We start from the raw sequence: 18431 nt of genomic DNA, 5'->3' as shown, positions 1-18431 counted from the left end.
CCATGTCAGTCCTAAATTGGGATATAAATTTAGTACTCCATGGAAGTGTGATACTCCCTGAAGCAACCAATAATGCAGAGGCCCGGATGATCGGTTGCTCCCTGAAGCAACCAATAATGCCCGGAGGCCCTATCTGGCGGCAAGGGACTGGAACAAGGGGATACTGGTATAAAAGTTATCCACGTAAAGGTGGTAACCCTTATCCAGCAGTGGGAACATAAGGTCCCACACAAGTTTCCCGGTAACACCCAGAGTGGGGGGACATTCTGGGGGTTGAATCCGGGAATCTCGCCCCTCGTATATACGAAATTTGTAAGTGTACCCTGAGGTACTCTCACATATTTTGTATAGCTTCACGCCATACCTCGCCCGCTTGGTGGGCACATACTGGCGGAAAATGAGTCTCCCCTTGAACGCAATGAGAGACTCATCAACCGCGACCTCTCTTCCAGGTACATAGGCCTCCATGAATTTGGCCCCAAAGTGATCGATGACCGGCCGTATCTTGTACAGACGGTCATGGGCAGGATCACCTCGGGGGGGGACATGCTGCATTATCGGAATAATGCAGACATTTCCGGATGGCCTCAAACCGGGAGCGTGTCATGGCCGTACTGTAAAGTGGGGTCTGGTATAGGACGTCCCCACTCCAGTACAGCCTGACACTGGGTTTCTTGACCAGGCCCATATGCAGCACGAGGCCCCAAAATGTCCTCATTTCGGCTGCACTGACCGGCGTCCAGCCACCGGGCCTGGCCAAAAAGGAGCCCGGGTTTTGAGCGACGAACTGTTGGGCGTACAGATTCGTCTGCTCCACCATCAGATTTACCAGTGGGTCACTGAAAAAATGACGAAAAAAGTCATATTCAGTGTAGCCCACTGTGGAAATCTGGATTCCTGATTGGCCTACAAAATCAGGAATCACGGGCTCGTATCGCTCTGGGCTACACCAGACAAATTCACCGGCAGGGTGCTCCGGTGGATTTAACTGGTGGGCCGGGAAACCAGTACGAGCCCCAGAGCTGCTCGTACTAGGCTGGGCCACAGGGTCCCTAACATGGCGGTCCCCTTGCTCCGCCTGGCGGCGTCTCCGCCGCCTTGGGGGCTCATCATCATCGCTAGATGATGAGGAGGATGCGGATGACAACAGGAATGTGGGGTCATCCTCATCCTCACTGGGACTCTCGGATTCGGAGGCAAGCTGGGCGTATGCCTCCTCGGCCGAGAACGTCCGGCGGGCCATAGGGGAGTGTGTGTCTGCGTGTATATGTGCGTGTGTGTAACTCTTTATTTTGTGTGCGTGTGTGTGGGGGCACGGGTGTTCACGAACTCACCCTAAAACTAAAAAAAAAAAACTGACTAAAAAAAAGGCCAAAAAATGTGGAAAAAAAAATTCAAAACCGCTGATCAACCGTCCGAAGTTGATCAGCGGTGGGGTGTGCGATGCGCTAACAGTGGCCGGACACTAAGAGTGCCGGCCACAGTCAGCGTACACAAAAAAAAATAATAATAATCCTGCACCCCAAAAAAGTGGGGGAAGGGGGGAGGGGGGGGCAGGGGGGGGGGGGCAAGTGGCAGCACCCCTGGGGGGTCTAGGGTCACACAGCTGTGCTGTGGACCCCAGACACCCTAACTAGGGTGATGCAATGAAAAGTAAAAAAACTAACTTTCCCTTTTTTTCCCTGCCTAACCCAAACTTTCCCTAGCTGTCCCTATGTACCTGATGGGGGGGTGCTGGTGGCAGAGATCGGGTCCTGGGGGCACAGATCGGGTGCAGGCAGCGGCAGCAGACACGTGCAGGCAGCTCCTCTCTCCTCCGGCTCCGGAACACAAAAGGAGGAGGAGAGGAGCGCCTGCCTCTTTTGAATCTGCCGCCGGACCGCCCACTGACCAATCAGAAAGCGATCCTGAGTGGTGATGTCACCATCACCACTCAGGATCGCTGGATGGTGATTGGTGGAGTGAAATCACACCACCATCACCATCCTGTTCCGGGTTATCGGGTCTTCAGAGACCCGAATAACCCGGAAACGCAGAAAACCGCAGGTCTGAATTGACCTGCGGTTTTCTGCGATCGCCGACATGGGGGGGTCACAGGACCCCCCGGCGCATTTGCCCCAGGTGCCTGCTCAATGATTTGAGCAGGCACCGGGTTCCGATCACCGCCCGCCGAGCGGCGGTGATCGGAACCATTCATGACGTACCGGTACGTCATGTGTCCTTAAGTACCAGGACATCATGACGTACCGGTACGTCATGTGTCCTTAAGAGGTTAAAGGGGTTGTCCCACAAAAAAAATTGTTCAGTTTTCAAACCAGCACCTGGATCTGAATACTTTTGTAATTGCATGCAATTAAAATGTTTGCATAGCCACTGAGTCATTCAATATAATCTATTTGTAGAGAGCCCCCTGCTGTTAGTTTTTTTCTTATTTCTTTGACCTGCTCACTGAGAAGGCCGCACATGCTCAGTTTCATACTTGAACTGCCTCCTGAGCTGTCATGGGGAGAGCTGAGACACGCCCCCTGAGCTGTGATAGGGAGAGCTGAGACACTCCTCCTGAGCTGTGATGGGGAGAGCTGAGACACGCCTCCTGAGCTGTGATGGGGAGAGCTGAGACACGCCTCCTGAGCTGTGATGGGGAGAGCTGAGACACGCCTCCTGAGCTGTGATGGGGAGAGCTGAGACACGCCTCCTGAGCTGTGATGGGCAGAGCAGAGACACGCCTCCTCAGCTGTGATGGGGAGAGCTGAGACACGCCTCCTGAGCTGTTATAGGGAGAGCTGAGACACGCCCCCTTAGCTTCAGGAGAAAAGACACTCCCCTTCATCCTGATCTAAATCTTGCAGAGCAATGAATGGGGAGATCTCTGGACCCATGTGAGGTACAGGGCTGGTTCTGGCTTTGTTAGAAAGAGATTGCATACTACAGTATGATTTCATACTATATGATTTTTTACATTACCCATAGGATAACCCCTTTAGCATTTTGGCATTCTGCCTGAGAAAACACTACTGCATGCATGTTCTCGTCAGCACCACTCCAGCGGGTTCTGATTCTCTGCATGCCCTTCTTTTACCCCGTCTGTACCTGACATTTACAGTAGCCCAGCAGGTCAGCAGAACTTCTGGCACTGAAAGAATATGTAGTGTGAAATTGTAGGATGTTACCCGTTGTGATGTAGTGTTCTTCAGTAGATGGATAGAGAAGTGTACGGGGGAGGCCGTAACAGTATTTTTGGGATGCGTCATATTGACTGTACTGACTAAAATGTAACGGTTCAAACTAAGCCCTCATTTTTTCATCTGCCATATGAGAGGCTTTGAAATCTGTTTGGTTTGGCAGAGGACTGGACATTAATCATAGTGAAATGGGCAGGTCTGATCCTAGTAACATTCATTAACTAGCCCTAATGTTCTCCAGGACATGTCATATTATTTTTTTTGTTGTAAATAAATGTTGATCACCATTGCCCTTCTGCATTAGCATATGTACTTCTTGCTCTTTGTTAATATCATTAATACATTTGGGTAGTGTGAGCGTAGATCCTGTTCAGCTGGTTTTGCTTCCCAAGTCTCCCACTGTCCAACCACCATACATATTTATCTCAATACATTGCCACGCTCTGCTGCTCCTTTTGATGCGTGTCCCACACCAGGCTTGACAGAGCACTTATGCCCCCAAGAAGACAGTTCTGTACTCCTACGCACGTTTGACACATGGTTATGCTAAATACTGAAACAGCATGAGGCTCATGTCATTAGCGGTAATTAACTTAATGAAAGCCACCTGGCTTTAAAAAAAATAATTAATTGGTTGTAAATAATAAACTTAGATATAATTTATAGGTTCTGCTATTTGGTTTAGCATACAGTCCCAACAGGCATAGTTTAAAAATACTCCTGAATCGTGACACAGTCGTAAAATCTCGCCTCACGTAGAATACACAAGGCATAGATCCCTTTTATAGGCACGTGTGGCCACAATATCGTTCCATCGGTTTATTACCTGTTTTTTTTTTTAAATACGGTGAAAGTCTATATATTGCTGCTCTCCCTGAATTCATTGGAGGCTTGATGGCCCCAGAAGATGTATCAGATGGGGCAGGTTCAGTACATATGCAGAGCCTGCTTTCCCAAAATTATTTTGATGCCAGTTGGTACAAGAAGAAGTATCGTATAGGGTGGGTTCCCATCCAAAAGAGGTCACCTTGCTGTGGTGGATGGGCACAAATGATTATGATCCAAATATATTTGCTAAGTATCTCACATCTATTTATATAGTGAATGTAGCTTTCGGGGCACATTTATTAAGACGAAGATTTTAGACGCCGATCTTAATAAAGGCCCTGTGCTGGTGGTGGATCCATCAAAGTTATAAAGAGGTGCACCTAAAATACGCCTAATTTAGGCGTATTTCAGATTAGTAAATGACCCCCTTAGTTCATATAGTCTGTGTTTGCAGAGTGCTGTTTCATTATGTTTGATTATGTTCTGTATGTTGTCCTATTCATCTCTATGAGCCACATTCATCTATAATAATGAATTACCAGTAGGGTCACTACAAATATTCATTTGCACTGGTGTTTTTTTACTAGTTAAAATAAAAAAGTATGTCGAATTTTTTAAAAGAAGCCAGCAAAAAACCAAAAACCCAATGAACAAAAAAAACGTCAGGAGCAAAAAATGCTTGTGTGTCCTACGTTTTATATTTCCTGTAGACCTTCCGCTAATATATGTAGCTGTGTTTTTAGCCTGACAAAGCACCAAAAAAGGTAGATGCAAAGAACCCTACATAAACCGCATAAGCGCTCAGAAATAATAGCAAAAACCTTCAGTATGTGTGACAACACCCAGTAGACTCTTCATACTACATCTGCAGTGTTTGTCTGAGGTTTTCATCACCATAGGTGCCTATGTTAAAAACTATTTGATATAGTTTTTACGTGTGTGTGTGTGTATATATATATATATGTATATATACACACATACAAACGCATACAATGCTCAAGTTTAACAGTGAAATTGCAAGAAGGACAAGCCATAAGGTTCTGCAAATCAAAGAAGTAGCAGATGTCGATAATATCTGCTGATGTTCACATTTTCAAGCACCTAGCTCCAATCTTTGGCATGGGGGAGGGTCATAAAAACCAGATTGAAAGCAAAGGGAGTCATTTATTAAATAAGGCCCTGTGCTGGCGGTAGATCCACCAAAGTTATGTAAAGGTGCCGACCTCCGCATAACTTTGGCGGATCCACCTCCGGTTCTAATTCAAGGGAGCTGGCGTAGATTTAGACCATTTTCTACGCCTAAAACTGGCATAGAAAATGATGAATGAAACTGGCCTGCCTGCCCACTCCACACTACCTTTTTTAGACCTGGCTTGAGCGGAGAAAAGTTACAGATTGTGGCGCAAATAACCTTTGCGCCGGAAATACACCTAATATAGAGGTTTTTCTGGTTAGTAGATGACCCCCAAAGTTTATCAGCCACATGAAACCTCCGAAAATTAGGTCAAGTCACGTGGGATGATCGTGCGATTTGTCCATTTTTTTTTTTTTTACTTTACTAGACTCCTCTGTGTGGAACCTGTCCTGTTACTACAGTAAAAAAAACGATTTCTCTGACAGAGGTCAATAGAACATTCTTTTGGCCTCCGTCGGGTAAATATACACTACAGGGAAAAGACCCCAGTTGTTTAAGAAAAAAGAAACATTTTAATAATTGTGTACAGGAAAACAAAGTCCACTCTTTTGCTCATGTTAGGCCTCTTTCACACTTGCGTTGTCCGGATCCGGCGTGTACTCCATTTGCCGGAATTACACGCCGGATCCGGAAAAACGCAAGTAACTGAAAGCATTTGAAGACGGATCTGTCTTCAAAATGCGTTCAGTGTTACTATGGCAGCCAGGACGCTATTAAAGTCCTGGTTGCCATAGTAGTAGTGGGGAGCGGGGGAGTGGTATACTTTCACATCATCCATGCGCGTGGGGCGCCCTGACATCACTCTGGAGCGCCCGGGAGCCACACGGACGGTAAGTATACTGCTCCCCCGCTCCCCACTACACTTTACCATGGCTGCCAGGACTTTAGCGTCCCGGCAGCCATGGTAACCATTCAGAAAAAGCTAAACGTCGGATCCGGCAATGCGCCGAAACGACGTTTAGCTTAAGGCCGGATCCGGATCAATGCCTTTCAATGGGCATTAATTCCGGATCCGGCCTTGCGGCAAGTGTTCAGGATTTTTGGCCGGAGCAAAAAGCGCAGCATGCTGCGGTATTTTCTCCGGCCAAAAAACGTTCCGGTCCGGAACTGAAGACATCCTGATGCATCCTGAACGGATTTGTCTCCATTCAGAATGCATTAGGATAAAACTGATCAGGATTCGTCCGGCATAGAGCCCTGACGACGGAACTCTATGCCGGAACAAAAGAACGCAAGTGTGAAAGAGCCCTTACTCCATAACTTTTTTACTTTTTTTTTTTTTGCTATCAAGTTTCCAATTTTTTGTTTTATGATGCTTTAATATAATAAAAGTTGAGTGACGCTGGGTTCACACGCGCTGTAAAACGCTCAACACATGAAAACCAATGCTTCCCTATGGCCCTGGTTCACACTTGAGCGTTTTACAGCGCGTTTTACAGCGCGTTTGAACGCGCTGAAAAACGCCCTACGCTCAAATAAGTTCTGGAGCTTCTTTGGGGCGTCTTGTCGCGCGTTCCCGTACATAGACTTTCGGGAACGCGCGACAATGGGCGTTTGCTTGTCTCTGTATGCGCGATTGCAAACCCCCGTACAATCGCGCATACAGAGCACTCCTTTCAGAACGCTCAGGTGTGAACCCAGGGTTAGGGTGACTTCACACGTGGCAGATTTTCTGCAGAAAATTCCATTGACTGAAAATCATTCCTGTTCATCTAAATGGAGTTTTGTTGGGAAGCACATGGATTTCTGCAAGCTCCATTTGGGTAAATTTTTATGTAACGGCACCCTTCTATTAAGAATTTTAGCTCAAAGTGCTTTTCCGGGCTTTTAATATAGATGACTTATCCTAAGGATAGGTAATCAATATCAGATTGGCGGGGCTCTGACACCCGGCACCCCACTGATGAGCTGTATGAAGGAAAGGCGCGCAGTGTGCACGAGCCGTCTCTCTTCCTGCTCGCCAAAGACATAGCACAGTGAGCAGGAAGAGAGACAGGAGACGGCAGGCATTCACAGCACGCGCCTTTTCTTCATACAGCCGATAGGCGGTGGGTGGCGGGTGTTGGACTCCGCCGATTTAAAATTGATGACCTATCCTGAGAATAGGTCATCAATATTAAAAGCCCAGAGAACCCCTTTAGCATACCTAGCACCACATAGCTTAGACTACAGTGTCAGTGCCAAGTGGTGTGTCCATTGCTGACTATAGTAGCAGGAATACCATCTTTACCCTGGTGCCCAGTAGCATGGTTAGGATATGTTTACATAACAATTCTTGTTGAGTTCTTTACTACAAATGGCACGAAAATATTTTGCACAAAAATGCACCAACAAAAAACCATAACCACTTGAACATAAAATGAACATTACAATTACCATGAAAATGAACATAACCTCATAGTGCGACTATTCAGTGCCTAGTGCCAGGCATTCAAGATTGAGCTCTTCTTAAGCAAAGCACTAGTGATGGTTATCTGTATTTATCGACTACTCCCTCATGTTACAAGCTCTCTCATCCCTCAGCTTCAGAGACTTTTCCTTCTCCTGGTTCTTCTCATATCTCTTTTCCAAAGAAGCTGTGACAAATGAAAGGTGGAATCTGATTGGTTGCTATGGGCAACTAAGCCATTTCTACTTTACACCAGTTTGATAATGTCTCCCCCACAGTGTCTCCCACTCACACACCGCTTCCTTATCTCACCCTCTCTCGTTCTGTGTCTCTCAAGGCTCTGTCCTGGGACCCCTACTCTTCTTCCTTTTATACCTCTGGCCTGAAACAGCTCAAAGATTCCAATGACTTTCCATACCACATCTATACTGCTGATACTCAGACTTACTTCTCTAGACCAGATGTCACTTCTCTGCTCTGCAGAATCCCAGCATGTCTTTCAGCAAATCTGCCTTCTTTTCATCCTACTTTCTAACTCAGCATGCGTCCCCCATGTTCTGGAACTCGCTACCCCAGCACACCCTCCACTGTCTAAACTTTCAAAAGCTACCTGAGAACCCACCTCTTCGGGAAATTCTACCACATACAATAACCCTACTGTTACTACACAGCTATATGAGCAACTTCTACCCTCACCTGCTGTCTCCTTCCCTTGCAGGTTGTAAGCCTCACGGGCAGTAAGCCTTCTTGTACATGTTTTGTTTTATGTATATATATATACAGCACCCTGGAATTAAGGGGGTTATCCCATCTTAGACAATGGGGGCATATTGTTAGGATATGCCCCCATTGTCTGATAGGTGCGGGTCCCACCTCTGGGACCCACACCTACAAGGAGAACGGAGCGGAGAAAGTTGAGGAGGGTGCACTGCGCATGCGCAGCTGCCCTCCATTCATTTCTATGAAGCTGCCGAAAATAGTCGAGCTGGCTCGGTTATTTCTGTCTGCCCTATAGAAATGAATGGGAGCTGTGGCCGCGCATGCGCTGTGCGCTCCCATTAACGTCAATGGGAGAGGCGGGGATCTGCGCCTGGTTGTGGACGGACCCCGGGCAACCCGGGGTCCTCCAGCCACAACTCTCCCTGGCTCCGTTCTCCTTGTAGGTGCGGGTTCCAGAGGTGGGACCCGCACCAATCAGACAATGGGGGTATATCCTAGCGATATGCCCCCATTGTCTAAGATGGGATAACCCCTTTAAGGGTGCTTTAAAATGTAAAATACAACACTTGGTTGCTAGGCTTGAATTTGACCAAGGACAACATCTGCATGGAGTTTGCATGTTCTCCCCGTGGGTTTCCTCCTGGTTCTCCGCTTTCCTCCCACACTCACCCACACATAAGGATAGGGAACTTAGATGATTGTGATCTCCATTGAGGACAATGAGTGGTGATAATGTCTGTACAACGCTGCGGTCAGCGCTATGTAGGTGCGTAAAATAAAATAAAAAATGAATAAAAGTAAATCATAAGTATGACTCAATATGAAAGGTATTTATTTGTACATTTTAATAGACCCTATTGTTCGGCACAATCACTTTTGATGATCACATTGAGACACTGCCGTATGATAACCAGTTTAGGACTCCTGAGATGTCCTACTTCGTAGTTCGTATTCTTTCAGTTTGACCACATAGAAGATCCCAGGGGGCTTCATGTTCTTTCTTGGAATTTTACAAACTGAAGAAGTGCTCCTTTGAAGTGGTTTAAGTGGTAATTTCTTTTTTTTTTTTATCTGTGCACAGAGGAATAAAACTTGTGGAAGAAGATAATTAATCCTATATTGCATAGCTTCATTGTTGTGTTTGCCTATTGAAATGCCTCTAGAAAGAAAAGAAGCGTAAGACGAAAGAAAAACACAATATGCTAATGATTCTCCCCGTACAGTAAAGCAGATTTATTGGAAATGTAATTTGTGCAAGCTGTGTCCAGTAGGAAAATATATCAGAAGTAATGAATTGTGTTTTAAGACGGGGTGAGGTGTAGATATCCACAGAGGGCAATTGAGCCGAGGCCGTAACAGTCGTTCTTATTGATCAGCGAGTTGGAGGCTGCACAAAGTGTCCCGTGTCTGCCTGGTAACACTTTAGGTGCCAGAGCGGGTTAGCTCAGCCTTGGCAGATATGGTGGACTCTCTCTGGACGGCAAGAAGAGTTAACCATGAAATATGAGGGAGAAATGAGATACAGGTTGAGAGGAAATCCCTGTTGGAGGAGCTGCTTCATTGCCAGGTGCTTGACAACAGAGTCGACTACTGGATGGATGAAGCCTTGGAAATGACCGACTGGAAGGGAAAGAAGCCCTCCTGCTGGGAAAGTTTCTGTTTTCAAAGTCCTGTCGGTTTCAGTGGGAATGTTAGAGTCCCATATGCTGCTACTGACATTGAGTTAAGCCCCCTCGGTCTCTCCCTCCTAGCAGGCTACCCTTTAATAAGACACAGCTACCAAAGAGGTTTCCCTCACTGCTCACAAAATGAATTTCAATATGTTGCCAATGAGCTAAGCGGCATGTTCCCAACTGCTAATGGATCTGAATTTCCATCCATTATTAATAGGAAGTGTACTCTGTTTTCTTTTCTGCCCCCCTCCTCCCTCTCGCTCCTTGTGTTTTACCAGCAGGACATGCCACTAATACAGCTTTGTGGGCCTGGAAAGTGAAAAAGGATCCTGCCAAAACACGAACCTGCTGTACTCCTCGCTGTTCCTGGCCTTCCTACCACATTTCTTCTAAGTTTTCTGCTCCTTGCTCTTCATCCCCTCTCCCAGGTTCCTTGACCCAGGCTTTGTCTGAGGTGTCGGTCTGGAACAAGTTTTCCGCACTTGTTTTCGTGTTCTCTTAGATTACAGGGCAGCGGGGCCTACCTTTGAAACTGACTAGCCTTTTGTCCCCCCCCCCCCCATGCACTCCAGTAATTAACTTTGTCCATCTTTTATTTTCTTGCAGTCAATCGCAGTCCACTCTGCTGAGCATCTTCTCCCAGGAGTACCAGGTTAGAAGTTTCCTCTTTTGTGAAGCTTGACAGGTGCTTAATTGAATGATGAATGTCCCTTTATTTCTTTGTAATTGAACTGCCAGCCCGGTGATTGGTTTGGAAGATGTAAACCCCTCCGCCTCCCTCCCGTCCGCACTACCCCCTCCCCTTATCAAGCGTTGCTTGATCCTGAGTGGATGGCTGCCAAGCTTTACCCATCCATCTGTCTAATAACATCTATCCTTTGCTTATTTGGTGGACCCGTAATAAATTATGCTAAACCATTATTATTCTGACAATAATAATTTCCCTGCGTTGCACGGTTCTGTGTGCTAAATGTTTGCTGACTTGCACTGTCAGGGCTACTTTCCCTCGCTGACAGAGATTATGATAAACGACCCTCTCTTGGACTGGCAGAAGGCAAGAGAGGCAGAAAATGGAGTCATTTATCATCCTGTGACGGGTGTCACTCATATGGCAGCTCTCCAAGGAACCGTCAATGTTTTCCTTTCCCTTTTCTCCCCACTCCTCTGTGTGTATACTGTGTATACTGTGTGTGTGTGTGTGTGTGTGTGTATATATATATATATATTAGAGGTTTTATATACTGTATATATGTGTGTTGTGTATTTTGTCAATTTATAGTTGTGTTGCATCTTCAGTTTGTGTGTGTGTAATATATTATAATTTTATATATAATTTTTATATATTATAATTTATATATATATATATATATATATATATATAAATATATATAAAATGTTTATTATATATATATATATATATATATATATATATACTGTATATACACACGTATATATTATATTTTAGCAACCATTACCTTGTCTTGTCAGAAGAAATGTGTTGAGAGGGACATGAATTGTTGAACCAGTTTAGGGGAACCGCAGCCATAAAGTATAATTATCAAACCAGTCATAGAATTTTATTATGTAATGCACTTACATAACTAGATACACTAGACCAGGGATGTCAAACTCATGGCCCTTCAGCTGTTGCAAAACTACAACTTCCATCATTCCCACACAGCCTACAGCTATCAGGGCATCCTGGCAGTTGTAGTTTTGTAACAGCTGGAGGTCCATGAGTTTGACATTCCTGCAGACTATCTCTGCCAGAGAGTTTGTGGGAGCCAGTAGTAACTGTGCTCACCCTGGTGCCACACATAGATTTCTGTGCTCCCCCTAGTGCCACACATAGATTTCTGTGCTCACCCTGGTGCCACACAGAGATTTCTGTGCCCCCCCTGGTGCCACACACAGATTTCTGTGCTCCCCCTGGTGCCACACACAGATTTCTGTGCTCCCCCTGGTGCCACACACAGATTTCTGTGCTCCCCCTGGTGCCACACACAGATTTCTGTGCTCCCCCTGGTGCCACACACAGATTTCTGTGCTCCCCCTGGTGCCACACACAGATTTCTGTGCTCCCCCTGGTGCCACACACAGATTTCTGTGCTCCCCCTGGTGCCACACACAGAGATTTCTGTGCTCCCCCTGGTGCCACACACAGATTTCTGTGCTCCCTCTGGTGCCACACACAGATTTCTGTGCTCCCCCTTGTGCCACACACAGATTTCTGTGCTCCCCCTTGTGCCACACACAGATTTCTGTGCTCCCCCTGGTGCCACACACAGATTTCTGTGCTCCCCCTGGTGCCACACAGAGATTTCTGTGCTCACCCTGGTGCCACACACAGATTTCTGTGCTCCCCCTGGTGCCACACAGAGATTTCTGTGCTCACCCTGGTGCCACACACAGATTTCTGTGCTCACCCTGGTGCCACACACAGATTTCTGTGCTCCCCCTGGTGCCACACACACATTTCTGTGCTCACCATGGTGCCACACATAGATTTCCCTAGTAACTAGAAAATTACAGCCATTGGGGAAATTTCAAAATTGCCTTTTTTAGCCGGACCGCTCTCTCCTGACACTGCCATTAGTAAACCTATTGTTATTCTGTTTGTTTGCCACGCAGTGCGAGTGCATCTCAGGGTCTAACGCTGATGCCTTGCTTCAAGAAATTGAGATTAAATTACCGTACTAGACAATATATGTAAAAAAAAAAGCTAAAACTATCACATAAACTGGGGAAATTAACATTTTTTTTGTGAAGCATTTAAAATACATCTGAAATCACCAGATTCTCAATGAGATGTCTTCTACCAAAGACATTTGTAGATGTGGACAGTAGACTTCCATGGACTTCACAGAGATGTACAGGGGGTGATAACCTCAATAACGTTTTGCAGGAGTCAGCAAATCACTCCTTCCCAATCCCTGCTGAATGTGCATGCTTCTCATAGAGATGCTTCATGCATAGTTATTTCAGTCCAGCCTATTACCCAGCACTGCTGATCCGAGAAGTGGTTTCCAGTTGTTTTCCCAATCCACAAATCACAGTTACAACAGATCCATGGATCCCATCTTCGCAGGATATTCTATCCTTCTAGGAAGGCATCCAGAGCCATGACCCATCACAACGTCCTGCGGCACCTGAGATCTATAGTCTCTCGGCCCTTACAACAGTGGGTGATGGTGAAAACTTTTTTGTATAATGGAGGAAATTTACTAATCATATTGTGCCAGAATTTTGGTGTAAAAGGCGCTAAAAATGTATATATTTTGATTTGCACCAAATTTATCAACTGTTTTCCCCTTATTTTTTGCCAGAAAAAATTAAACCGGCCAGAAAAATGTTTTAATTGTCAAAGTCAGTGAAGCTAACAAATTATTACTCCCCCACTGGAATTAATCCCCCTTCCCTTAGTATGTATGACCACCGCTCCACTCACTTCTGTGGTGACTGATGGACATAGCCACGAGTTGTTCTCGTGAATGGAGCAGTGGTCCCTGCAGATTTAGAGACAACTCATGATTGCTGGGGGTCATGATTGCTGGGGGTCCCAACAGACAGCCCCTTGTGTGCATTGTCACCTACCCTGTGGGTAGGTGAGATATGTATAAATGTTTGTAGGTCAATCCCTATAAGGGCACGGTGCTGCAATATAGAGGATCTGTACAAGGTCTTAGGGTACAGTAAGGGCCACACTACAAGAAGATTAGTGAGATATACTTTCTGCAGTGGTCTTGGTGTTTTGTTAAAGAAACCGTCAAAGGAATTTTTTTTCTACAACTGTGGTTTTTACACTTGGTTTTTGAAGGTGTCGGTTTCTTTATTAAAGCCACTGGAGAAAACCACAGCCAATAGCTGCAGGCTCTGGCTTTAATGGGGGTTTACCACCACGACAGACCCCTTTAATTAGAATCTTTCTCCTGACGTGTCTAGACATGTCTCCTGTATTCCCCAATTTAAGGCTAGTTTCACACTAGCAGCAAGGAACTCCGCGTATCCGCGCTGCCACTAGTGCAAGCGTGCTGTAGGACTACCGCTCCGGCCCCATTGACTTTAATGGGGGCAGACCGGAGTTCCGGCGGCAGCACAGCAAACATACCGAGAGGAGGCTGTTATAAAAGTACGACAGCAGCACTGATTGGACAGTGTCATATGATGTAGGAACTAGGGTTACACCAGGTATCGATGTATCGATACCCGAATGATACTTTCAGACTCAGATTGATACGATACTGGGTCTTACTATTTACCGATCAGTTAAAGATCATGGCCCGCGCCGCTCTCAGCGCGCGCCATGTTCTCTTCACTAGCACAGTGGAGAAGGAGGGAGTCCCTCCCTCCCCACTGTGACATGGCTATCTCTGCCACCATTAAGGAGATAGCAGGGAGGAGGAGCGGAGGGACTGCGCCACCAATGAATGTAAAACACATTAATTCAAGTGTAGGCAGCAGGTGCCGGCAGCGGTATCACGCACCCGGCCTCAATAACAGGATGTGAATGTGAACCGCGGCAATTAACCCCTCAGGTGCCTGAGGGGTTAATTGCCGTGGTTCTGTGGATCGCATACCCTGTTATTGAGGCCGGGTGCCAGGACTGTGATACCACTGCCGGCACCCGCTGCCTCCTATACCTGAATTAATGTGTTAATTACATTCATTGGCACAGTGCGGCTGTCACGGATGGTGTTGCAGAAAGCTGGAACTTATAAATAAGCATCTGACTGGCTTGATCCCAAACTAAGGAGCATATGGGTGAGCCCTATAAAACCCATAGAGCTCTCCCTGACTGCTATGCCCATGCAAAAGTCTTTATGGTAGACGATTGCATGCCCACATACCTAATACTGTGTGACACCTGAAAACCCTATAATAGTGAGGGGACATGACCACCGGCTCCCTGCACTTAATACGGACGGAGTCAGGGTGACCTAGAATCAAGCCAGCAAAGAAACACAAATAAAGGAAAAAGACTTATCTGAGGAATCAGCAGCCGCAGCCTCCAGCAGTGAACACCTCACCCAGGAAGTAGTATAAACCGCAACGTGAGGCAGTATGGGATGGAATGTAATGGGAGACAATTAGTGTAAATAGGTGACAGCTGGGAGAAGGAAAGGAGATGACAAAGTGAAACCAAAACAAAGAACGTCATGCAAGAGGCAGAAAAGAACATCTGCCAGACCTTCTCATAGAACTGGCGGTGACAGCGGCCCTCCCAGTATTAGTTGGTGGCGTAGTGGCCACAGGCACACTGCCCAACCCATTGTTAAATTCATTGGTGGCAGTGGCCACAGGGTCCCCACGCCCCCTCTTCATTGATGGCATTGGCAGTTCCGATCAGAGCCCCAGCAGTGTAATCAGGACGCTACTGAAGCCCTGGCTGCCATGGTAAGCTCCCTGCTGCTGTATGCACAAAGCTCAGGGCAGCAGGGAGAGTGTGAGGTCCTAGTCACCCTAACAGAGCTCTATCAGGGTGAATACGACAAGGGTTCTAGCCCCTAAAGGGGGTAAAAGTAAATAAAAAATAAAAAAAAGTTTAAAAAACACCAAAATACTAAAAGTTTAAATCGCCCCCTTTCCCATTTTTAAATATAAAATCTACAAACAAAAAATAAACATATTACATATCGCCACGCCCGAAAAAGTGTGAACTGTTAAAATATTTACAAATATTTCCTATGCGTTGAACGCCGTAACAGAGAAAAAATCAAAACCGCACGATTCACCATTTTTTTGTCACCTTCTCCCCCCAAAAAATAGGATAGGACTGTTCTATTATGGGCCGGACGTTCCATAAAATATGGAATGCACACAGCTTTTTTGGGTGTTTTTATTTATTTTTTGCTTGTTATTGAATGGTATCGAGTATCGCAATACTATTTTTATGGTATCGAAATCGAATCCAAATTTTGGTATCGTGACAACCCTAGTAGGGACACCCTCCAGTTGGTAAAACCCTTATTTATCTTAAGGCATTTTACCGAATCCATTATTCAGATACCTTAAAGTGGTTTTCTAGAATTTAAATATTGATGACCTCATCATAGGTCATCAGTATCAGGTTGTTGGGACTCTGTTTCCTTGCCATCCCGCCTCTCGGCTCCTTAAAGGGGTTGTCAGAGACTATTACATTTCCACCCATATGTCTCTCCCTGTGCCACTCCTGGCCCTTGCACCACCACTGCTGCTTCTCCCAGTGCTCAGATGAAAACATCCAGGGTCAGGGAGGAGCAGCCAATGGCAGACACTTGAGCCTCCCTAGCATCATGGGTGATGGGGTAGCCATGTAAGTATATTCATTGTGAGGGGCCCATGCATATGGGGGAATTTAATAGTCTTGGACAGCCCCTTTAAAAGAGCCCTTTTCATAGTATACTGTGCGCGGTGCCGTACATTGTATAGCAGTTGTGCTTGGTATTGCCGATCAGTCCCATTCACTTGCATTGAACAGAGTTGCACAAGACCATGTGAGTGATCGACATGATTTCACAGGACTCCTTCCAACAGCTGACTTGCAAAGGTGCCAGGAGTCGGACGCTGACCTATCTGATATCCTATTTTGAGGATAGATCTTTAAAGGGGTTAATCACAAATTACCTCATTTTCTGCAGTGGCAAAAACAACTTCTGTGAATGTCAACCGTAGTAGCTGAATGGGCAGTATCTTTAGAACCATGGACCCATTGTCCTGAATGTGCCTTAGTCGCTGTGAGGGCTAACCTCCGGAACTCCAGCTGGGGTAACACTGCGACTCCGAAGATGTACACTTGCTGTTCTCAGAACTCCATAGAAATGAATGGAGCATGCTGGGAGTCGTAGTTTTGCCACAGGAGATTAGCCATCACTGCCTAGTGTGTGTGTGTCTATGATTATATAATATTTCTCTGGTTAGCTTTCTTTCTTTTAATTGCCTTTGGATTGTGTTATTCCCATTTTAGAAGCTTATAAAAAGGACCCATGCAAGACACCATGCTCCTGACACCATTGAAAAGTACTACAGCAGGTAAGTTGTCAAGCCTTTCCCCTGAATGTAGTAGGCATTTGCTTATAACTTGTTAGGGATTTTAGGCTGAGTAAAAAAACAAGGCACTGGCTTGCATCCGTTTTTCAGTGCCCAGTGGGTTAAGTCAACACATTATTTCTGACTGGAATGAAAATCGCGGATACACTTTTTTTTGCATTTACTCTGTGTACAATAATAGAAAAAATTGTTCTGTTTTTGTATGTACTCAAAATCTAAAAACATTTACATATTCCTGCAAAAACAAGCCTCACATTAAAGTACACATGCTGAACTTAAAGGGGTTGTCTGGGTTCAGAGCTGAACCCGGACATACCCATAATTTCATCAAGGTAGCCCCGCTGATTTGAGCATTGGAGCGGTTCATGCTCCAATGCTCTCCCTTGCCCTGCGCAGGATGGCGCAAGGCAAGGGCTCTTTAATTTACCATAGCACACTTCCAGGCGGAGGCTTCTTCCCAGCAGTGTGTTCGGTGATGTCAACGGCTCTGATGGGCGGGCTTTAGTCCTGCCCTCATTGTTTTACAGGCTAGGGCAGCGCTAAAGCCCGGTTCATCACCGGAACTCCACAAAATGCCTTGCACGATTCAGCATCGGACCATAAACTGCTTCACTGCTCAAGGGGGCTGCCTGGGTGAAAATGGGGATATGTCCGGGTTCAGAGCTGAACCCCTTTAATAAGCTTGCAAACGGTCATAATGTACCTAACTTCTCTATATTATGTACCTAAGGGCTCATTCAGATGACCGTAAGAATGAGTCCACATGCGTTCCGGGTGCGGACCCATTCATTTCAATGGGAACGCAAAAGATGCTTGCAGCGCACTGCGTGCTGTCGGCATCCGTTATTCCATTCCGCAGCCCTGCAAAAAATATAGAGCATGCCCTACTTTTGTCCGCGATTGCGGACAAGAATTGGCATTTCTATAATGGGCTGCCCGTTCCATTCTGCAAATTGCGGAACGCACACGGGTGGCATCCGTGTTTTTTGCGGACTGCGAAACATGGCGCGGTTGTCTGAATGCGCCCTTAAATGGGTTGTCCCACAAACAACCTTCAGAACCTACCCACAAGGTAGGTGATAAATGTATGATTGCTGTTGATCACAGGTCCCCGAGTCTACAGTGTGGATATTGTGGTAGTGCGCACCGTTCCATTCACTCGGCAGTTTCATAGGCAGTGACTGGAGAGGTGGTCATGCATGCGGACTACTGCTTTGGTCACACTGGGGAATTGGGACCCCGTCATCCTGAGCAGTGGTGTTCCCACCAGTTGGACCCCCAGCATATTATGCTTCGGCCAACCCGTTTTAAAGGTAATCTTTCACCACAAGCCTTCAAATAAATGCCGCTAACGTTGGAGATGTGCACTTGGCAGCTGAATCCAACTCCATTTGTCCCATGTTAATTGGTAGTCCATA

General features: G+C 46.1%; 1 protein-coding gene across 2 annotated transcripts in view; it reads left to right on the top strand.

Annotated features, from left to right (window-relative positions):
- The window catches only part of CDIN1 (CDAN1 interacting nuclease 1), a 379309-nt gene that overhangs the window by 81111 nt on the left and 279767 nt on the right, over positions 1-18431 (top strand). For both annotated transcript variants that reach the window (XM_044271970.1, XM_044271972.1), the window contains 2 exons: positions 10594-10639; positions 16931-16995. In XM_044271970.1, coding sequence (XP_044127905.1) covers positions 10594-10639; positions 16931-16995 — 111 coding nt within the window. The remainder of the gene's footprint in view (positions 1-10593; positions 10640-16930; positions 16996-18431) is intronic.

Source organism: Bufo gargarizans, chromosome 11 (genome assembly GCF_014858855.1).
Source record: "Bufo gargarizans isolate SCDJY-AF-19 chromosome 11, ASM1485885v1, whole genome shotgun sequence".
Lineage (NCBI taxonomy): Eukaryota > Metazoa > Chordata > Amphibia > Anura > Bufonidae > Bufo > Bufo gargarizans.
The sequence above is the reverse complement of the archived record's forward strand: the minus strand, read 5'-3'. Positions and strand labels throughout refer to the sequence as shown.